The sequence below is a fragment of the Salvelinus fontinalis genome, chromosome 6, assembly GCF_029448725.1.
Source record: "Salvelinus fontinalis isolate EN_2023a chromosome 6, ASM2944872v1, whole genome shotgun sequence".
In the NCBI taxonomy this organism is placed as follows: Eukaryota; Metazoa; Chordata; class Actinopteri; order Salmoniformes; family Salmonidae; genus Salvelinus; species Salvelinus fontinalis.
The window spans coordinates 75,742,686-75,766,112 of NC_074670.1; the positions used below are offsets into that span (position 1 = coordinate 75,742,686).

Below are 23,427 nucleotides of genomic sequence, written 5' to 3' on the forward strand. Positions count from 1 at the left end.
GCTTTGATGAGGGCCTGTACCTTGTCCAGACAGAGGTTGCCGTGCCTCTCAGCGATGGCCTTGCGGAAGCCGTGAGAGAGTGGGTACAGCATGCTGTGGTGGGGGTGCACCGAGGGCAGCCGGTTCTTATCTAACTGGTCAGCCACGATGCTCACCAGCTTCTTCATACGCTCATCATAGTCTGTCCAGTCACACACAATCTAGTGAGAGAGGAGACAGTTGTGTGTTTGTGAGAGAGATGTTTGTGAGGCAGTCTGAAATGTAAAATCAGAGAAACGTAATACAGGAGCAGTAACTCTTGGGCCTTACTTGGCTTTTCTCTGGTAATGTCTCACATCAATACATGATTTATACTCAAGTTACAATTGAGTCTCAAATCAGGATTTGGCTTCAAGTGTATCTGCAGTAACTTGGCACAGGAGACGTGTGTGTACCTGCAGGCAGTGTGCCAGGTTGCAGTAGGCATCAGGGAAGTCAGGCTTCAGTTTCAGGGCAGTACGGTAAGACGCAATGGCTTCTGGGATGTTACCAGAGTCCTGGGGGTAGGGAGATTAACATATTATAATAATGGAATCATAAAGACAACTTCCTTTATAAAACACATGCATTTTAATATTTTCATTAATTAAATAACTAATTGCAGAGCATAGGTGAATTTGGCCCTGCGGAATATTAGTGACAGAAGGAGTAATACCAATCCCAAATTAACTTAACTGCACTTCTGTAGGTCTGATAGGAGTTGATTTAGGATTGTGGGTTATAACAGACATGGCAGATGAAAGTCACCTTGTGTATGGAGGCCAGGTTAGAGTGAGCGTCAGCGAAGGCAGGGTTGATCTGGATGGCTCTGGTGTAACACTGCAGAGCTCCCTGGACATCCTGCATCTCCTTCAGAGTGTTGCCCATGTTGGAGTAGGCATCAGCAAACGTAGGGCTGATTCTACAGAGAGACAGAAACAATTCAGTAGGACGCCAATCTAGCAACTAGATTTAGTACCTTGAAACACCGGCCCTAAAAGTGTATCTTTTGAATATCAAACCACGAGATGAAAGAGAGAGCGAGACAGAGAGAGGGTGTGTGTCTGCTGACCTGATGGCCTCTTTGTAGTGCATGAGGGCTTCCTGGAGTTTCCCCTGCTGCTGCAGAACGCTCGCCAGGTTAGAGTGGGCCGCTGCAAACTCTGGAAACACCTGAAGACACCAACCACACACAGGTTATAGGGTGCCCAATCTAATACACAATTTGACCAATATGTGTCTCTATCATAATCCGTTCAAAAGTAATTGGAGTTTTCACCCTTGTAGGATGGCCAGACAGGGTGACTAAATCAAGGCCAGAGGAAAAAGTGGTTAAAAAAATAATAATAATTAAATCTGGGAAACGGCATCAGCTAGTCTGGATTCTGTCCAGAATAAAGGCTACCTGCCAGCTCACTGTTGAACTGGTCATCCTTTTTAATCAAATCTGCAGGACATAAAATGAGGCACGATAATGTCAAATTTGAGACGTGTATTTCCATATTTTAGTATAGGGTTTCATATTAATGCGAAATTCCTGTTATTTTCAGTAGATTTCTCACAGAAACAAGCATCTGATGATGTGAGATGTCAATGGAGCACTGAGCACATTCCAATATTTAGATTTACGAAAGGCTTTCAAATTCAGCTCGGCCCGTGTCATAAATGTAGCTTTTTGTGACCTGCGGAAACAACTGAAGACGACCAAAAAAACGTAAAACTCTCAAAAGTTGCGGTGAGAAACCGGCACCGCTGTCAGAGCTAAGTGCTTATTATCAGATGTATTACGTTACAAAATCCAACTTCTTGGATATGATGTTAATTACACAGTGCATTTGGAAAGTATTCAGACCCCTCATTTTGTTACATTACAGCCATATTCTAAAAGAGATTAAATGGTTTCCCCCCCCCCCCTCAAATCTACACCCCATAACGACAAAGCAAAAACGTATTTTAGCAAATTCATTAAAAATAAAAAACAGAAATATTACATTAACATAAGTATTCAGACCCTTTACTCAATACTTTGTTGAAGCACCTTTGGCAGCGATTACAGCCTTGAGTCTCCAAGTCCAGGCTCTGGCTGGGCCAATTAAGGACATTGAGACTTGTCCCGAAGCCACGCCTGTGTTGTCTTAGCTGTGTGCTTAGTGTCTTTGTCCTGTTGGAAGGTAAACCTTCGCCCCAGTCTGAGGTCCTGAGGACTCTGGAGCAGGATTTCATCAAGGAACTCTCTGTACTTCGCTCTGCTCATCTTCGCCTCGATCCTGACTTGTGTCCCAGTCCCTGCAGCTGGAAAACATCCCCAAGCATGATGCTGCCACCACCATAGGGATGGTGCCAGGTTCCCTCCAGAGGTGACGCTTGACATTCAGGCCAAAGAGTTCAATCTTGGTTAGGTGCCCTTTGGCATACTCCAAGTGGGCTGTCATGTGCCTTTTACCGAGGAGTGGCTTCCGTCTGGCCACTCTACCATAAAGGCCTGATTGGTGGAGGGCTACAGAGATGGTTGTCCTTCTGGAAGGTTCTCCATTCTCCACAGAGGAACTCTGGAGCTCTGTCAGAGTGACCATCAGGTTCTTGGTCACCTCCCTGACCAAGGCCCTTATCCCCCGATTGCTCAGTTGGGCCAGGCGGCCAACTCTAGGAAGAGTCTTGGTGGTTACAAACTTCAATTATCAGTCCACTGTTCTTGGGGACATTCAATGCTGCAGAAATTTGTTGGTACCCTTCCCCAGATCTGTGCCTCGACACAATCCTGTCTCGGAGCTCTATGGACAATTCCTTTGACCTCATGGCTTGGTTTTTGCTCTGACTGTCAACAGTGGGACCTTCTATAGACAGGTGTGTGCCTTTCCAAATAAATGTCCAATCAATTGAATTTACCACAGGTGGACTCCAATCAAGTTGTAGAAACATCAAGGATGATCAATGGAAACAGGATGCACCTGAGCTCTATTTAGAGTTTCATAGCAAAGGATCTGAATACTTATGTAAAAAAAAACAAATAAAAACGGTTGAACCTTTAACTAGGTAAGTCAGTTAAGAACAAATTCTTATTTACAATGACGGCCTACACCTGCTAAACGCGGACGACGCTGGGCCAATTGTGCGCCGCCCTATGGGACGCCCAATCTCGTCTGGTTGTGATGCAGTCTGGAATCGAACCAGGGTGTCTGTAGTGATGCCTCTAGCACTGAGACGCTGCGCCACTCGGGAGCCCTGTAAATAAGGTATGCGTTTTATATTTGTAATAAATGTGCAAAAATGTCTAAAAACCTGTTTTTGCTTTGTCATTATGGGTTATTGTGTATAGATTGATGAGGATCAATTTTAGAATAAGGCTGTAACGTAACAAAATGTGGAAGACAAGAGGTCTGAATACTTTCCGAAGGCACTATGTTCGAGAAAGACCTCGCTGAACGATTCAGAACATGAATAATCATTTGTCTTGGTAAAATGTATTTTATAACATAAGGAAGTGAAATTTCATCACGAAAGCACGTTTTTCACCCACTCTGGGCAGTGAGTGGACACCCTGCAGGTTAGAATACATATAACAGGACACTGGCCAGGTTAGAGTGGGCCGCTGCAAACACCTACAAAAACAAACAATTGTTCAGTCACCACCAAAATCATGAAATTACACTTCCTTAAAGACAACACTGAGCTGACGTGATTAAGATTGTGGTGGGAAAAAAACAAGGGCCTGTAAACAGAATTCCTTAAACCCATTATGCCAGGTAAGAGAAGGGGAGGAAGAGAAACTTTTCAATGCTACTTTCAATGATATCTATGAGCATTTTGCCATAGTTATGGTTATCCGTCTCACCTCCAGTGCTTTCCTGTAGAGCTGGACGGCGTCCTCGATGTTGCCCTGCTCCCTCTTGATGTTGGCCAGGTTGTTGAGAGAGTCTGCGTGGGTGGGACACAGACGCAGGGCCGTGTTGTAACACTCCTCAGCCTCTGATACCTGGGAGAGACGGGGTTAAACCACACACGGTTAAAACCACACTCACGCTTTCAAACAGACACACACATTCACAGATAAAGACAAACACTCAGACACAGGCAGACACCCTCACACAGAAAAACATACAGACAGACGCCAAGGCCCAGACAGGGCCAATAGAAAGGGAGACCCCAACAGAGACAACAGCTACACAAACACTGCTAACTGAAAGCTGGAACCCATATCGGCAACCCTGTTTGTAGCTGAACATGGGATACTTGCACTTCCCAAAATAATCTTTCTGTCTGGAGCAGTGTTTAAAGGGATGGCCTATCAACAATCATGAAACAGACCAGCATGATGACCAGGGTGTCATGTATATCTATCTAACCACACCCAATCTGATCCCCTCTCTGTATATGTGGAGAAAACACACCCTCCCCTTCTCCTAAATTAGGTCAAGGAATGCACGACAGGCATGGCATGCACAGGGCACAGACAGACAACTGCTGCGGCCTGCTGGGACCGTCATGACTCTCACACTGGCAGTTGGGATGCAGAATAACGGAGCAGTCTCTCACTGCTTGGACACACACACCGTGTTCTTCCTTACATTGCCCTTCTCCTTGAGGGCGTTGGCCAGGTTACAGTAGGCGTCAGGGAAGTGGGGCTGCAGCTCGATGGCGCGGCGGTACGTGTCGATGGCCAGGTCGATTAGACCCTGCTCGTAGTAGACGCACGCCAGGTTGCCGTGGACGACGGCGTGGTTGGGGCTCAGGCTGAGGGCACGCAGGTAGCCAGCCACCGCTCTGAACGGTTGGAAAAAGAGAGAAGGGTGGGTAAACGCTAGTAGTAATAGTAAGTACTAAAGGCTGAGGACTCAGGTAGCCCAGCACTGCTCTGCATGGATACAGAGAGGAGAGTAAAGAGTGGTACTGGTGATGTGTAGAGGATAGTAAAGAGTGGTACTGGTGATGTGTAGAGGAGAGTAAAGAGTGGTACTGGTGATGTGTAGAGGAGAGTAAAGAGTGGTACTGGTGATGTGTAGAGGAGAGTAAAGAGTGGTACTGGTGATGTGTAGAGGAAAGTAAAGAGTGGTACTGGTGATGTGTAGAGGAGAGTAAAGAGTGGTACTGGTGATGTGTAGAGGAGAGTAAAGAGTGGTACTGGTGATGTGTAGAGGAGAGTAAAGAGTGGTACTGGTGATGTGTAGAGGAGAGTAGAGTGGTACTGGTGATGTGTAGAGGAGAGTAGAGTGGTACTGGTGATGTGTAGAGGAGAGTGGTACTGGTGATGTGTAGAGGAGAGTGGTACTGGTGATGTGTAGAGGAGAGTGGTACTGGTGATGTGTAGAGGAGAGTAAAGAGTGGTACTGGTGATGTGTAGAGGAGAGTAAAGAGTGGTACTGGTGATGTGTAGAGGAGAGTAGAGTGGTACTGGTGATGTGTAGAGGAGAGTAAAGAGTGGTACTGGTGATGTGTAGAGGAGAGTAAAGAGTGGTACTGGTGATGTGTAGAGGAGAGTAAAGAGTGGTACTGGTGATGTGTAGAGGAGAGTAAAGAGTGGTACTGGTGATGTGTAGAGGAGAGTAGAGTGGTACTGGTGATGTGTAGAGGAGAGTAGAGTGGTACTGGTGATGTGTAGAGGAGAGTAGAGTGGTACTGGTGATGTGTAGAGGAGAGTAGAGTGGTACTGGTGATGTGTAGAGGAGAGTAGAGTGGTACTGGTGATGTGTAGAGGTGAGTAAAGAGTGGTACTGGTGATGTGTAGAGGAGAGTAGAGTGGTACTGGTGATGTGTAGAGGAGAGTAGAGTGGTACTAGTACTACTGAGCTGTAGTTTCTCGTCAGGTTTCCCGTATAATAAGTATTTGTTAAGGCGGCGGTGTACTGGGTGGCTACCATCCAACTTCACCATTTTGAATAAAAAACATTTTTTAAATGTATCCGCTATGATTTCTTATAAACCGACAAATTTGAACATCAGATCGGCAGATAGCGCAATTCCAGCTTACACTTTAACTCATCTGCCCTGTAATTCCAACCCAATTTTTGGGCAAACCAAGAAGAAACAGACGTTAGAGGCTAGAGAGGAACAACTGGCGAGATTAAGGCGATGGGAGAGCCAGCAACCCTTTCCCTCAATTCTACTAGTCACTTGATCGTGGATTTGCTACCAACGGGACTCTAGAAACGGCAATATTCTCTGCTCTTTTGAAACATGGCTCTCGGAAAAGATCCATTCCCTCCCCCTCTTCATCAACAACTGGTGTCCTGACTCGAGCACGGTGGAAGCGTCGACCCCATTGTTTACCAGTCTTGGAATGCATGGTCAAATGCCAACCTTTTACCTCACGAGTGAGTTTTCAGTTGTCATCGTGACTGTTGTAAACATTCCACCTCAAGAGAGGAAAAATAACAGGCAGGCTGTAAGAGGCTATAACCAAGAAGGAAAAATATATCCAGAGGCTGCTTTTCTAGTTGCCGGCAATTTCAATTCTGCATCATTAAGACACGCAATATCCAGCTTCCATCAATGTCTTCCTCACCACTAAGGGAAATAAAGGCCTAGACCATCGTCATTCTACTCACAAGCAAGCATACAAGGCACTCCCTCATCCGCCAAATCAGATCATGACTCCATAGTCCTGCTTCCTGTTTACAAGCAGAAGCTCAAAACAGTAAATTACCAGTAACTCGTTCAGTTGAGAAATGGTCTCCAGAATCAGCAGAGACTATGCTACAGGACTGCTTTGCTTGCGCCGATTGGAATATGTTTCGGGGTTCCCACCGATAATGTCGGTGAGCTAACCAACTGTCACTGGCTTCATTAGGAAATGCATCGGCAACGTTGTCCTCACAGTTAAGGCTCGCTGCTTCACCAATCAAAAGCCCTGGATTAAACACAGAGGTCGGCGCTAAACTAAACGACACAGGGTTATCGCAGACAACCATGAGGCTACGCCTGAGAACAGGAACAAGAAGTCCCGCTATGACCTCCGTAGAGTCAAACGGGCAAAAGGACAATAGGAATAAGGTGGAATCATATTACACAGGTGCCGAAGCCCCCATGTGACAGGGGCTACAGTCCATTACGGATTACAAAGGAAGACTCAGCCGTGATCTGCCCAACGAAACGCCTCTACCAGACAAACTCAATGCATTTTATGCACGCTTTGACAATAACATTGTGCTGGGTGTGAGAACCGCCACTGACCCAGAATCTTGGGTAATCTCACTGAGGCAGACGTGAATAGTCTTTAATAGTAGGTCAATACCCACAAGGCCCGATGGTATTCCAGGACGCGTTCTCAGAGCATGCGAAGAACTGGCAGGTATATTCACTGTCATTTTCAACATCTCCTTGTCCCAGTCTGTAATCCCCACATGTTTTATGATGACCACCATCATTCCTGTTCGTAAGAACTTCAAGGCTTCATGCCATAACGACTACCACCCTGTAGCACTCATCAGCAATCATGAAGTGCTTAAAGAGGCTGGTTATGGAACACATCAACTCCATCATCCCAGACCCACTCCAATTTGCATACCGCCCTAACAGATGCATAGACAACACAATGTCAATTGTACTCAACACTGCCCTTCACCCACCTAGATAAGAGGAATAGCCTAGTGGTCCCGTGTGGCTCAGTTGGTAGAGCATGGCGCTTGCAACGCCAGGGTTGTGGGTTCATTCCCCACGGGGGGACCAGGATGAATATGTATGAACTTTCCAATTTGTAAGTCGCTCTGGATAAGAGCGTCTGCTAAATGACTTAAATGTAAATGTAGCCATGTGAGAATGCAGTTCATTGACTACAGCTCAGCGTTCAACACCATTGTCCCCTCCAAGCTCGTCATCAATCTTAGGACACTGGGACTGGACACCTCCCTCTGCAACTCACCTCCCCCTCGACTTCCTGAAGGGCTGACCCCAAGTGGTGAGGGTATGCAACATCACCTCTGCCACCCTAGCCTGCAACACGGGGTCCCCACATGGGTGTGTGCTTAGTCCCCTTCTGTACTCCCTCTTCACCCACGACTGCATGGCTACGCACGACTCCAACACCATCATCAAGTTTGCAGACAACACGACTGTGGTAGTCCTGATCACCAGCAACAATATGAGACAGCTTACAGGAAGGTGGTCAGTGACCTGGCAGTGTGGGGCAGGAAAAACAACCTCTCCCTCAATGTCAGTAAGACAAACGAGCTGATTGTTGACTACCGGAAACAGGGGGGGGGGGGGCGCTCCAATCCACACCGACAGGGTTGCAGTGGAGCAGGGCGAGAACTTCAAGTTCCTCGGCGTCCCAAAAAAATGGTACACAAACACGCAGTCGTGAAGACGGCACGAAAACACCTCTTCCCCCTCAGGAGGTTGAAAGAGTTTGGCACGGGCCCTCAAAAAGTGCTACAGCTGCACCATTGAGAGCATCTTGACTGGCTGCATCACTGCGTGGTATGGCAACAGCACCACCCTTGATCGCATGGCGCTAGAGGGTGGTGCGGACAGCCCAGTACATCACTAGGTCCAAACTCCCTGCCATCCAGGACCTCTACATCAGGTGATGTGAAAGAAAGGCCTGGAAAATCTTTCAAGACTCCAACCACCCAAGCCATAGACTGTTCTTTCTGCTTCTGCAGCAGTCAACAGTACTGGTGCATCAAGTCCGACACCAACAGGTTCTAAAACAGCTTTTAATTTGAATTTTTAAACGCTGGAGACTTATATTTCCCTCACTAACTTTAAACACCAGCTATCCGAGCAGCTAATTGATCGCTGCAGCTGTACATAGCCCATCTGTAAATAGCCCATCCAATCTACCTACCTCATCCCCATACCATTTTTGATTTACTTTTCTGCTCTTTTGCACACCAGTATTCTACTTGCACATCTTCATCTGCACATCTATCACTCCAGTGTTAATTTTCTATATTGTAATTACTTGCTACTGTGGCCTATTTATTGCCTTACCTCCTCATGCCATTTGCACACACTGTATACACTCATTTTTTCTATTGTGTTACTGACCGTACGCTTGTTAATTCCATGTGTAATCAATCAAGTTTATTTTGACAAGCCCTTCGTACATCAGCTAATATCTCGAAGTGCTGTACAGAGACCCAGCCTAAAACCCCAAACAGCTAGAATGCAGGTGTAGAAGCACGGTGGCTATGAAAAACTCCCTAGAACTCCCCGTAGATCTAACTCTGTGTTGTTGTTTCTGTCCCACTGCTTTGCTTTAACTTGGCCAGGTCACAGTTGTAAAATGAGGAGGGGGGGGGGGGTGAATAGTTATGCACGGTCAAGTTCTGTTTTGTCTTCTTGTTTCACAAGAAAAAATATTTTGCATCTTCAAAGTGGTAGGCATGTTGTGTAAATCAAATGATACAACCCCCCCCGAAAATCTATTTTAATTCCAGGTTGTAAGGCAACAAAATAGGAAAAATGCCAAGGGGGGGGGGGTGAATACTTTCACAAGCCACTGTAGATCTAACGCTTCTTAGACTTGCTTTCAATGAGAATGACAGATCTATAACTCACATTTCTGTGTGAACATGGTCAGGTCGCCCAGAGTTACATATATTGTAGCTTTAAATAAAAACGACAGAAAGTCAGATTATGTACAATTTATACTATCCATCCATCTATATTAAATTATATATATATATATATTAAAACACACATATATATACTGCTGCTGCTACTTTCATATGCATGATTCTGTGTGTTTGACTTTCTTCACATGTAATTACAAGGTGTCAGAGCGTCAAACCTAGGCTACGTCCAAAACGGCACCCTATTCCTTATATAGTGCAATTTTTGACTGGAGCCTATTGGCCCTTGTCAAGAGTAGTGCACTACACAGGGAATAGGGTGCTGTTTGGAACACAGAGCCTATTACTAGCCTAAGACTCACCAGGTGAAATTAGGATGATTAGAATTATAAATGACATGAACAAGGGAGCGTCTTCAGGTTTAACTGGTTATACCATGGGAACAGTCACTGACCTGTCAAAGATGCGAGCCTCTTTCAGAACGTTGCCCAAGTTGATGTAGGCATCCAGGAAGTTGGGATCCAGAGTCACAGCCTGACAAATACCCATAAATCCATACATCATACACAACGAACAGGATATACTGTAGTAGAAGTGTTAAACATTTCCTCCAAACACCAGTTGTAATGTGGACTATTTAAGTTAATATTCAGTTAAGCGTAATTAACAAAATGCCTTGAATATTTATACATGTTCCCATTATGTAATTCACATGATTTCAAGCGTTCCATTTATGTCACAGGTTGGTCACTAGATGCGATTCTGGATGTTACTCATATCTGTTGATAGGGCCTGACGCCAGACTGCAGGTCCAAGGACACGGATTGTTGTTGTATTCTGTGGAACACTGATTGTGTAGCTAGCAGCTGACGTTGTTTTGGCTTAGTGGTTCTGTACAAGTAGGATAAGGGGCATCTCTGGTCGAAGGCCAAGTTAGACATTTCCTCTGCTCCTGTTTCAACTTGTATTAAACCAGATTGATTTGTGATTGAATATAGCCAACACTGGTCTTATTTTGTTTAGCCAAAAATCCCCTGTACTGTGTACCGTTCTTCCCCTGTTCACCAGTGTACACTCTACTAGGACTGTACTTAAAAACATTCCCAGACATGAATAGTATTGTTTGTGAATTATCAAACGTTTCAGCCCAGACATGAACCCTTAGTCAGTCAGACTAGACTATCCTGGTCTGTCTTTTGTTTTTACATCATCGGCTCTGTCGAAGTCTTACCTTCTCAAAGTGGTGTATGGCCAACCATATCTCTCCCTGGGCGTTGAACACACAACCCAGGTTGCTCCAAGCCACCGCAAAGTTGGGCTGAGTCTCAATAGCCTTCAGGTAACACGCCTTCAATGGGTTAACAATCAAAACCAGAGGAAGAGGAGGAGAGGAAGAGCAGTGGTAGAGGAAAAGAAGAGGGGGAGCCGTGATAGAGGTGGTAGGAGGAAAGGTTGTCAAATAAAATAAAGATATGAAGAGAATAAAACAGGAAGAAAAACAAAAAGGGATAGAGGAAACAGAATTAGTGACCGTTCTCAACTAAAGCAAAAAGTGAGTGTGCAGCATGGGCTCGCCTGCGCTGAAATCTGCGGCGCTAAGCTGCCTTGCTTATTCCTACGCTGCGCAGATCCAACCAGCACCCACACGCAGACCGACATTCTGCAGTTATCATGGCCTCTTTCTCACAAGATGAGGAACAGAAACGTTGACTAGCCTTTTCTGCTTTACTATGTAATGTACAGACGATAATAAGCCGCTAATGTGAAGGGAAATACCTAAATGATATTCAAATTCATAACACAACCAGTAACTTCTATTTTGGTTGCAGTCTATTTGATAGCTGACTATATTAACTAGTGGTATCTCACAACCTTGAATGGCGGGTGCTGCGTGCAGGTGGAGGTCCCTGTAATGCGTGCGCACAAAAAGCTACGTGGGCGGGGCATGTCCTAGGTGTGTGTTTGGCTACAATCACATCACCACGCACACCGCCACTGCCGACCGTGCTGCTGCTTAGCAACAAGAGGTCGATGTTTGCCGCCGCTGCGCTCGCTGAACCCGGCCGCGTTGCGGACTGGCTGCAGACCCTAAGCCCCGGGAGACGCCCAGCTTACCTAGACTGCCACTCTGTACTCACAGTGCCTTTCAGGACCAACGAGTGGCAGGGGACGGGGTTGGGGTTAGAGGACGTGGAGACCGCAGCCAAGAAGCTGGTTCGATGGTTAGATAGAGGGGGAATATAGAGAAGGGGAGTTTTGGAAGTTAAGGGGCATCAAGACGGCCAAGTGTCTGATGCCCTAAGAGGAGGATAGGAGAGTTGATCTACCACCAGAGCCCAGGGGCTGTTCTGCAGGGCAATGGGGAAATAGAGGAGTTGTTTAAGCAAGCCAATGGTGTCCTCTTGGGAGGCTGGGGGTACGCTGGGTGCCAGGCTGACAGAGGGCGTCGGGGGGAGGAGGGGTCTGTACCCAGCAGGCCGGGGGGGAGGAGGGGGGGGAGCTTTGTGCCTGACGCTTTTTTGGCCCTGGTTGCCTTGTTCGCTGCGCAGCCCCTGCGTTACTGCACACTCACAGCGCATTGTCTGCATCACCCGCAGAACGCCGCAACTCCAAAACCAAGAAGGAAAAAAACTAAATCAACAGGACAACAAGTTAGAGGGTTCTTACTCAGGATTTTATCTGTTTCCCCGCTAATTGCTTTCATTTTTGTAATGTTTTTATTTTATTTACTGATGTATACGTTTTGGCCGTTATGGTAATTTAAGACATTTAAAAAAGGAATGCTTACTGTACTTCTTTTTGTATTGTTTTTGTTTGTTTAACTTTTCTTGTTTTGTTTCTCTGCTCTTCAGAGTAAGCCACAAGACAGAGGAGCTTCTTGCTCAGGCATAACGTAGTAGTTCATGGTTTCTCTCTTGCTGGCAGTTACAAACCCGTTACCATATTGTTTGTCAGAGGAGCGGGCGGCAGCCTCAGCAGCTGGTGGTTGAGGACTGATGCTGCCCTAGTGATCCGTGTTTCAGCCAGGGCACCTAGGGTACGGTAGCAGGAGTAATGTCATCACCCACCTGAAACAACCTTCTAAATAACATCATCAGTCGTGGAAAAAACCCAAGAGACAAAATAAAACAAGAGCGTTAGTAAAAGTTCGCAAAACAATACACAATTATTTTTTAAATTCTCACATGGAAAGTAATTAAAACGTCCTTTAAAAAAAAGCACTACAAAAGACAACCTGCTGTTTACACTCATGCAACGCTTATTGTATTTTCTAAGAAAAATAATGATGTTTCAGGGTGGGGGGGGCAGGAGGGAAGAAAGGCTTTGATAATGCGTTTCATAATATTAATAGTATGGCCAAGCTAGGCGAAAGGAGGGAGGATAACTAGCTTGATCTTCATCAAATGAACTGATCACATTTCTTTGGGAATAATATGGTCATAGCATACGCTTCCTTCAACCTCTTCTTCAAAAAGTTTTTTTTTTAAATTATATGCTTGGCTTTTTCTTTGTCCTGTTGTGCTTGATTCCTGGCCAATGGGGAGTGAGAAGAAAAGCCTCGGTGTGTAATGTTTGGGCATCTAGAAGCCTCCATAGGTAGCTCTGAAATAAAGAGGTCAGCGCTGGTTGCTGCGCATGCGTGTTTCTCTCTAACCAAGCCAACTGAACGCGGGTGGCGGAGTGCAGTTTGTGAGCTGTCTGCCTGACGCAGCATCGGACCGTACTACTAGGCTCTTGTAAGGAGGGGTGTGTGTGACAGTATGAAAACGTGGTACAGTCCTGACTATTCTATTCACCCACTCTAAGACAGCAGGGAGCTGTCAGCTTGGGGCGTAGCTAGTGTGTCAGGAAGGCAGCTCTTAGCGCGCACACTCCACCAGCCCTAGCGAGCGCGCGGGGGGAAGGAGCAACAGTGCAGGGGGGCTGGCCCGGCAATGAGCTGGCAGCTCTCTGGAGCTCCTGCCCCTTCTAGCACCAAATAAGATGGCCTGGCACCAGGTCACCTAGCAAGATGTCAACTCCAGCTTTCACCCAACCCAGGGAAGGTATAGATATCATATCAGGGAGATGGATAGACATAAAATGGCTTAAGAGTAGATAAAGGGGTCAGAGAGCGCCCCATAAGATACAAGACGACTTGCAAATCTGCATGGGTAGGGGTTGTGGTACAACTGGATTGGGTGGTGGGGTGGTCCATTTGTTGTTAAATAACTGGAGTCATGTGGTTTGGTTAGAGGCCATCTTATCTTTTGCATTGCAAAGAGATTAACTAACTTCATCAGTTCATTTATCCTTCCAAGACCGAGCCAGCATTATCCCTCCAAAACCACCGTTGTTTATTTTTTATTGTTTTACGAGTTTATAAAATATCCATATCAGAACCATAATTACTGCTACCAATTTGAAAAGCCCAGCCTTTCTTCCTGTGAGGGGAGGCTGACCTTAGGTGGAGAGGTCAGCGAGAAGAGCATTGTGGGACTAAAGAGAGCAGGGGGATTGTGTGCAGGTGGAGTGAGAATGAAGATGACTATTCTACCTAGGCTCAAAGAAAAAATTATAGCCTTTTCAAAAATCCTCTAATAGAAAGAAAAGGAGGGTTTAATGGGTTGGGGGTGTAGAAAATACCCCCTCTCCCTTCAAAATAAAGCAACATTATTAGCCTCATAAGAGGGAGGGGGAATCTGGGGGAGGAGGGGTATGGGGCTTGCCCAGAGCCAGGGTATAATGGGGGGGGTATGGGGTCTGCCCAGAGACAGGGTGTAGTGGGGTGTAGGGCCTGCCCAGAGCCAGGGGCCAGTGGGGCCTGCCCAGAGCCAGGGTGTAGGGCCTTCCCAGAGACAGGGGGCAGTGGGCCTTGCCAGGGCGTGGGGCCTGCCCAGAGCCAGTGGGGGGGGGGGGGGGCCTTGCCAGAGTGTGGGGCCTTCCCAGAGCCAGGGTGTAGGAGGGGCCTTGCCAGCGCAAGGGCGTACGTAGGGCCTGCCCAGAGCAAGGGCATAGTGGGGGGGGGGGTAGAGAAAAATCACACTCAAGTGAATGAGTGAAGAGTCTGAGTGGGGGGGAAGATGGGGGCAACTTTGGCCATCGGGCTCAAAGGGGGGTGGGGGGATATAACTGACAAACAAAACAGCTTACAAAGAAATCAAAGTACAAAGTAAATTTTTGAACAAACAAAAGATAAGCAAAAAGCTGTGCCGGTGTCAAGCCCCTCGAACATACCTTAGCCTCTTCCAAACGCCCGAGGGCTTTGAGCAAGTTCCCCAGGTCGCTGCGGACACAGTACAGATCCTGAGGGACAGGAAACAAACAGATTAGAGCTCCAAACCAGAAATGGACTACTAGACTGACGAACACATATTACAGTCTGAGATCTACAAGTGATCATCGAATACTAGAATAGATATCAGATTGGGGTAGCTTGGGGGGGTGTAAGACATGTTCAGCGTAAAGGTTTGGCAGAACACCAAAACATTGGGTTTTGTGCTGGGCTGCTGGCTTATGATGGGGTACATTATTTGGGCCCAAGGTCTACTCACAGGGTTGTACTGTAGGGCTGAGACGTAGGCCTGGACGGCTCCCTCCATGTCCCCCGCTGCCACCAGGGCTGCTGCCAGGTTGATATACCCGTCGATGAAGTCTGGTTTCAGCCGCAGGGCGTGGCGGTAGTGCTCTATAGCCTCCTGCAACTGGCCGCGCTCCTTGTACACGTTGCCCAGGTTGGAGTAGGCCTCAGCAAGCATCGGGTTCTGCTTGATGGCCAAGGTGCTGAAGTGGGCAGACCTGGTTGGACAGAGGAGTGGAGGGGGTCACGAGGCTGGTTGGGTGTGTGGTAGTACTGGGTTGGAGAGATGTGGTGCTGTGTGGTCCAATAGTGATACTTAAGTCAGTCAATGGAAGATCTAATTTAGCACACTAGCTGGTGTGTTGTGTTCTGTGAGATAGTGGGACAACTAGAATAGTTGTGTGTGGGGTTCAACTGAAATTTATTTCAAATTTCACAACAAATAACTTCCTTGTGCTTATTATACATAGTGACAGAGGAACAACCCAAGACACCTGGGAAAGACAGACAGATCAAAGCTAACACCTGTAAGAGAAACCAGCCACCACCACCACTGTAAAAAGAGTAATGTCAGAGTGGGAAAAGAGGAGGTCAGTAGAACATGTAGGGAGGTCACTGACAGACCAGCTGCGCAGCCAGCCATTCGTTACTCCCCAAAACCACCACAGATGTGTCGTAGTAGTATGAACTGTCGGCAGCCAGTGTATTACAGCCCCAGAGTACTGCAGTCCCAGCGGGCCCAGTATTCTCTCCAGACCATGTAGACCGACTTCAGTGACCCCTGACCTCCTGGTCTTTCACTCTCCCCCCACCTCACCTGTCGAGCCTGCGACACTGGAAGTGGATGGAGGAGAGCAGCAGTAGCACGCCCGTGTTGTCGGGCTCCTGCCTCCACAGCTGCATACAGTGGCGCTCGGCAGCCTCAAAGTCACCCGACTGGTACTCCCTGTGCGCCAGCTCGGCCAACCCTTGGAAGGAAAGCATACGTTGTTTTGTCGGTTCTGTAGCACCAACACCCAACAACCCGAGGGGGGAAACAACACGTTAGAGGTGATGGAAGAACACGAGGACAGAGACAAAATAATAAACGAGATAAAAGTACTGGAGAAATCATAAATCAGACTATTTATAATTGATAAATGCCTTTGGTTGATACATAATTGCACTTAAGTATATTAATCAATAGTTGAATAGAAAAAGCTGTGTAGGGATTAACTGTCAATCACAGGGTATGAGTCACATGGGAGAGACAAAATGTGTGACTATAGGCCAGATTGCTATTGTTATTCTCTGTTTTATGAGCTCAAGAATTCAACTGTCATTCTTCCTTTGAAAGACAACTAGCTAGATGATTAGCTGCCGTTAGCTGCATAACAGGAGCTGAAGAAACATAGTAAGTGAATTATTATGATTTTAACTAAACGTTAGCTAGTCATCAGCGCCCTTATCATGAAGAGATAAGTATTAACATTAGCTAGTTAGAACTGTCTGACATGAAATAGTATGAAAAACGCAATGTTGTGCGATGAAATGAAAACGGACCAAAGTACATTGCTGGATGAAACGTAAAGTGATGGTTTACAAATGGACGCTAGATAGCGGACAAATACAACCCCATCAACATCTGGGTAACTAACGTTTGATGCATGCCTAAAAGGGGAAAAAAGACCCAACCTTACAGACCCAGCACAATCACAGTCAATACACACAGGATCAACAAGCTAGCTACGTTAGCTAGCTAAATTGCATTGTATCAAACGTTAGGGAAGACACCAAGAAAATAAAACGAATTTTGTCTTGCGGGACTATGTTCAAGTTATCCAATACAATAACATACTTCCATCTTCATGTCTGGCGGGTTTATCTATATAGCTGATCCATTTTGTGTGTTTACACAACAGATCGCTACATAGCCACACCTGGCTGACACCATTAAACAGCAGAGGGAGCACACCCCTATCCACATCGACGGGACCACAGTGGAGGTGTTAAGCTTTAAGATCCTCTGGGTACACGTCACTGACAATCAGAAATGGTACACCCACACAGACAGTGAGGTGAAATAGGCGCAAAAGCATCTCAACATCAGGAGGCTGAAGAAATTCGTTTTGGTCACTAAGACCCTCAAACGTTTACAGATGGAAAATTGAGGGTACCCTTTCGGGCTGTATCGCCGCCCGCAACAGTAGGGCTCTCCAGAGGGTGGTACGGTCTGCCCAATGAATCACCGGGGACACACTGCCTGCCCTCCTGGACACCTACAGCACCCGATGTCACAGGAAGGCCTAAAAGACCAAGGACATCAACCACCCGAGCCACAGCCTGTTCTCCCCGCTATCATCCAGAAGGAGAAGTCAGTACAGGTGCGTCAAAGCTGGGACCGAGAGACTAAAAAACAGCTTCTACCTCAAGGCCATCAGACTGTTTAAATAGCCATTACTAGCCGGTTACTCAACCCTGTACCTTAGAGGCTGCTGCCCTATAGACATGGAACCACTGGCCACTAATGTAACACTATTTACTTTAATGTTTACATATAGCTTTACTCAAATCATTTATACTGTATTATATTCTACTGTAGTCAATGCAAATCCGACATTACTCGTCCTAATATTTAATATTTCTTAATTCCATTCTTTTAGATGTGTGTATTGTTGTGACTTGTTAACTTACTGCACTGTTGGAGCTAGGAACACAAGTACTTCGCTACACCCGCAATACCATCTGCTAAATATGTGTATGTGACCAATACAATGAGTTGATGCTATAATTGAAGATGGCGCAACATTTGGATTAGTTACACGCTGGCACAAAAAAACAATGGTTCTGCAAGATGTTAGCATAGGCTCGTGTCATGCTAGCGAGGAAGCTAACTAGAGAGCTAATGCTAACTGGGGCGAGCTCTACCTGTGCTGTCAGCCACATTTCCCACGGAGCTCGCCATCTCCTCGGTCTTCGAGTCTTGCACGGTGGTCGTCAGTGTTGTAATTTGATAATATCAAATTAAGAGAATTTTATTCGTCGATTGATCGAAGTTTCTTGAGCCGTTGCTTGCTAAAGCTGTTAGCCTAGCTATGCTAACCACAGAGTCAACGCTAGCTAGTCAAGAAGAATGTTACTATTTTCAACAGTTGGCTAGTTCCTATGCTATTTACCGTCCTTGCCGATATAACTTCTCGCAATCAGCCTAGCTCTAAATTTCCTTCAAATTCACAATCATGAAGCCCTGGTTCGACTTCAACAAAGCGACTCTCGAGCCATAAAATGGCGAATGAGCCTTAGCCAGGGATTTTTTTTGTTTGTTGCCAGAATATAGATCCAACGAAAATAATCAATCCACAAACTGTACAGAAAATGAGCATGGTGGTGTGTGGTCCAATAAGCGTAATTCATATTAATTAATTATTCAAAGGGAACACACACCCAACGTCTTAAAAACGAGTATATGCAAACATTTTGTACATAATTACTTTTGCGCGGATGGATACAGAGTTGTTTTGTGGTGCATCATTCCCCACATGTGCACTGCGGCAAGTCGAAGAGTGACAAGAATGTTCTGAAGGTTGAACATAGAGGGTAGTGAAGAGAAACCAAAGCAGTTAGCAGATGGAAAGACTGAGTTGTTATGACATTGATTGAAAGACAGAAAAATACATATGACAAGAGTGTTTGATGGCTAACCATAAATAATTTACACTTGTCTGGGTAGGAGGGCGGGGCACGGCCATTCACACCTGTGGTCAACCTCTTTCTCGTTGCACAATGATTAAACAATGGACGCATATCCATAATTTTCCTATACCCCCTGTTTGATAATTGTTTTGGCCATGTACAACTAACTAAATAGTACGTAATGTGCAGTGACAGTGCACACCTTGGCAAAATGAGAACCCCCCCACTTTAGGCACCTTTCATTTTTAGACCACGACCAACAGGGGGCAGTCGCCACATATCTTTGATTCGTTGTACAGACATTTGGAGAACGTAAACGACAGGTGTCAAACTCATTTCACGGAAGGCCGAGTGTGCAGGTGTTTGCTCCTCCGTTTTACTTAATTGATGAATGAAGGTCACTAATAATAAGGAACTCCCCACACCTGGTTGTCTAGGTCTTAATTGAAAGGAAAAAACAAAAACCTGCAGACACTAGGCCCTCCATAGAATGAGATTGACACCCCTGATGTAAACTCTCTGCAAGATTGTAATGCACAGCCTGTTATTATTATACCTTAGATGTTTACTATTATCCAATCACACACAGCTATGTATAACCAGTCATGCATAACTATGTCATCTTTGTTTTTTAAACTTTCTATTCTGTAATAAATAAAAAGACCGCTGCACCACTCGGGCGTCGTCCGGGTTTGGGTTTGGCCGGTGTAGGCCGCCATTGTAAATAAGAATTTGTTCTTAACTGACTTGCCTAGTTAGATAAAGTTAAAAATAAATAAAACATTTGTGCAGAGTCAACTATCTTTGGTGAAAGTGACGTGTGAATAAGTTACTGACAAAAATAACCAGTTTAACAAGGCTATAACTTTGGTAACTACTTAATTTTTTTGTACGAGAGGGCCTGTAACATGCCATCTCACTCTCTCTCTCTTCCTTTCTTTTCCTCTCTCTTAAACATGTGCCCTTTCCTGTATCCCCACTCTCCATCATCCTCTTTACCATGGAAATGAACCCCCCCCCCCCCCTTTCCCCTTTCCTCTAGCCTCTCCAGCTGACTGACATGTCTAAAGAGATCCTGAAGGACGTTGAGACTTGATGTGAGAGATTAACTTCCCATTCTACATTCTGCCCTGCTTGAAGACGTTGGAGAGGGGGACTCTGCACCGCTCTTTCTTCCCAGAGCCCCTCTATGGGAACAGGGCCGACACCATTGGTCATGTCTGGTTCTCTCTAGTCCTCTCTGTGTTCTCAGAGCCCCTCTATGGGAACAGGGCCGACACCATTGGTCATGTCTGGTTCTCTCTAGTCCTCTCTGTGTTCTCAGAGCCCCTCTATGGGAACAGGGCCGACACCATTGGTCATGTCTGGTTCTCTCTAGTCCTCTCTGTGTTCTCAGAGCCCCTCTATGGGAACAGGGCCGACACCATTGGTCATGTCTGGTTCTCTCTAGTCCTCTCTGTGTTCTCAGAGCATGCATAGCCGCATCCAGTTTGTGTGTTCGTCCCCCCTTTTTTCATTCCATACCCCTCCCTACATCCCTCTTTTTCCCCTCAGCTCTGTTGTGCCGGTTAGCCATCGCTTAACGCAGCTAGGGCCGGGGAATGATGTCATGGGTAATGGGCAGTGTCTGCAGCAATTCTATCTGACATGTTTTATCTTTGTTCAGGCCCATCAGTGTGGACACACACACACACACACCTTCACATCTCCTCAACCCCAAGGTTCACTGCTGGGCAGATTCACCAAAACAAGCTCTGCTTTCATTCTTTCGCCCATCACAATGGCTCAGTTTCCCACAGAGAATAGAAACAGCAGGCCAGGCTATTTTAGGAAATGTGATTAAAAAGAGGGTCACCCACTCACACACTAACTATCTGTGCTGGGACCCTGATAGAGGCCCAAATGACACCATGTTCCCTATATAGTGCACTACTTCTGACCAGGACCCCATAGAGCTCTGGTGAAAAGTAGTGCACTATATAGGGAATAGGGTGACATTTGGGAAGCATACACAATCTTGTACCCATTAGACCAGGGTTGTATTTATCAGGGCACACTGTAGTAAAACATGTTGCAACAGAAAACAAGCATTTCTTAATGGACATGTTCAGATCATCCCTCCCTGTTTCAGTCCATTCTTACATTTGGTGCCTAAGGAATACGACCCAGTGGTGATGTCTGAGGTATTTTTTAATTACTAGACCAGATTGTTCTGCTATCTCATGAGTGAACAGAAATATCACCCATTCACATTAATTTACTCAATCTGGACTATCCTCAATAAAGGACCCATAGTCCTGTGTAAAGGACCCATAGTCCTGTGTAAAGGACCCATAGTCCTGTGTAAAGGACCCATAGCCCTGTGTAAAGGACCCATAGCCCTGTGTAAAGGACCCATAGCCCTGTGTAAAGGGCCCATAGCCCTGTGTAAAGGACCCATAGCCCTGTGTAAAGGACCCATAGTCCTGTGTAAAGGACCCATAGTCCTGTGTAAAGGACCCATAGTCCTGTGTAAAGGACCCATAGTCCTGTGTAAAGGACCCATAGCCCTGTGTAAACGACCCATAGCCCTGTGTAAAGGACCCATAGCCCTGTGTAAAGGACCCATAGCCCTGTGTAAAGGACCCATAGCCCTGTGTAAAGGACCCATAGCCCTGTGTAAAGGACCCATAGCCCTGTGTAAAGGACCCATAGCCCTGTGTAAAGGACCTATAGTCCTGTGTAAAGGACCTATAGTCCTGTGTAAAGGACCCATAGCCCTGTGTAAAGGACCCATAGCCCTGTGTAAAGGACCCATAGTCCTGTGTAAAGGACCCATAGTCCTGTGTAAAGGACCCATAGTCCTGTGTAAAGGACCCATAGTCCTGTGTAAAGGACCCATAGTCCTGTGTAAAGGACCCATAGTCCTGTGTAAAGGACCCATAGTCCTGTGTAAAGGACCCATAGTCCTGTGTAAAGGACCCATAGTCCTGTGTAAAGGACCCATAGCCCTGTGTAAAAGGACCCATAGCCCTGTGTAAAAGGACCCATAGCCCTGTGTAAAAGGACCCATAGCCCTGTGTAAAAGGACCCATAGCCCTGTGTAAAAGGACCCATAGTCCTGTGTAAAGGACCCATAGTCCTGTGTAAACGACCCATAGTCCTGTGTAAACGACCCATAGCCCTGTGTAAAGGACCCATAGCCCTGTGTAAAGGACCCATAGCCCTGTGTAAAGGACCCATAGCCCTGTGTAAAGGACCCATAGTCCTGTGTAAAGGACCCATAGTCCTGTGTAAAGGACCCATAGTCCTGTGTAAAGGACCCATAGTCCTGTGTAAAGTAAAGGACCCATAGTCCTGTGTAAAGTAAAGGACCCATAGTCCTGTGTAAAGTAAAGGACCCATAGTCCTGTGTAAAGTAAAGGGCCCATAGTCCTGTGTAAAGTAAAGGGCCCATAGTCCTGTGTAAAGGACCCATAGTCCTGTGTAAAGTAAAGGAACCATAGTCCTGTGTAAAGTAAAGGACCCATAGTCCTGTGTAAAGTAAAGGGCCCATAGGCCTGTGCCCGTAGTGATTATATTTGGGTTGTTGTGTTTTTTAATTACTAGGCCACAGCATTTAGTTCTGCCATCTCATGTGTGACCAAAACTATCACCTACTGATTCACTCAGTCTGGGCTGTGTCTGTCACGCCCTGGCCTTAGTATTCTTTGTTTTCTTTATTATTTTAGTTAGGTCAGCGTGTGACATGGGGAATGTTTGTGTTTTGTTGGTTTTGGGTGATTCTATGGTAAAGGGGGTGTTGGGTGTAGTATATGGGTTTGTGTTGAGTACATGTGTCTAGCGTTGTCTATTTATGTTTAGTTGTCTAGGAGAGTCTATGGTTGCCTGAATGAGTTCCCAATTAGAGACAGCTGATTTCTGTTGTCTCTGATTGGGAGCCATATTTAGGGTAGCCATAGGCTTTCATTTGATGTGAGTAGTTGTCTATGTTATACGTTTGTAGCCTGTGTGTGCACATCGTTATTTAGCTTCACTATTGTTTTGGTTAGTTCTTAAGTGTGTTTGTTTCGTTTTGCCTTCTTCCTCAATAAAAGGAGATGGCTTATTTTCCTACTGCTGCGTTTTGGTCCGTCAATCCTCCACACGATCGTGACAGTGTCCCCAATAATGTTCTATACAAATAGTAAAAAGATGAGGGTCACGCGCTCAATCATCCCATAATCTGCTCGGTGACCCTTGGAAAGAGTGGTGATGTCTCAGCCATGTTCTTGTGCCATCATTACTGGACCACACCACAGTGTTCTGACAGCTCATCTCATGGGTGACCAGAACTATCACCCATTCACTAAACTCTCTCAGGCTGGGTTGTGTCACTAATAGGCTGCATTTACACAGACAGACCAATTCTGTTTGTTTTTTTGCCCAATTATTGGTCTTTTACCAATCAGACCAGATATTTTGCCTATAATTGGGCAAAAGATCAGAATAGGGCTGCCTGTGTAAATGCAGCCATACAGACCCGAGCCCAATAATGTTTTGTTCTGTACCGATAGAGGTGTTTCCTGTTTGGGGATGTGGTTGTGCTTTTAAGTTAGGCCTATTGGACAACAGTGTTCTGCCATCTTATCTCATGGGTGACCAGAGGCTCAGCCAAATTGTTTTAGTGTACAGACGGTCCAGTTT

General features: G+C 46.0%; 1 protein-coding gene across 6 annotated transcripts in view; it reads right to left on the reverse strand.

The window, feature by feature from the left end:
* The window catches only part of LOC129858439 (UDP-N-acetylglucosamine--peptide N-acetylglucosaminyltransferase 110 kDa subunit), a 38,719-nt gene extending 20,324 nt beyond the window's left edge, over positions 1-18,395 (reverse strand). Inside the window, exons 1-12 of one of the 6 annotated variants that reach the window (XM_055927657.1) lie at positions 17,998-18,395; positions 15,908-16,091; positions 15,065-15,308; positions 14,748-14,816; positions 10,762-10,878; positions 9,985-10,064; positions 4,569-4,779; positions 3,851-3,991; positions 1,091-1,191; positions 787-940; positions 435-536; positions 3-200 (exon numbers count right to left, since the gene is read on the reverse strand). In XM_055927657.1, the coding sequence (XP_055783632.1) occupies positions 3-200; positions 435-536; positions 787-940; positions 1,091-1,191; positions 3,851-3,991; positions 4,569-4,779; positions 9,985-10,064; positions 10,762-10,878; positions 14,748-14,816; positions 15,065-15,308; positions 15,908-16,091; positions 17,998-18,034 (1,638 nt within the window). In that variant the 5' untranslated portion in view covers positions 18,035-18,395. The remainder of the gene's footprint in view (positions 1-2; positions 201-434; positions 537-786; positions 941-1,090; positions 1,192-3,850; positions 3,992-4,568; positions 4,780-9,984; positions 10,065-10,761; positions 10,879-14,747; positions 14,817-15,064; positions 15,309-15,907; positions 16,092-17,997) is intronic. The other 5 variants (XM_055927661.1, XM_055927658.1, XM_055927659.1 and 2 more) reach the window with 5 other exon arrangements.
* Positions 18,396-23,427: the final 5,032 nt, after the last annotated feature.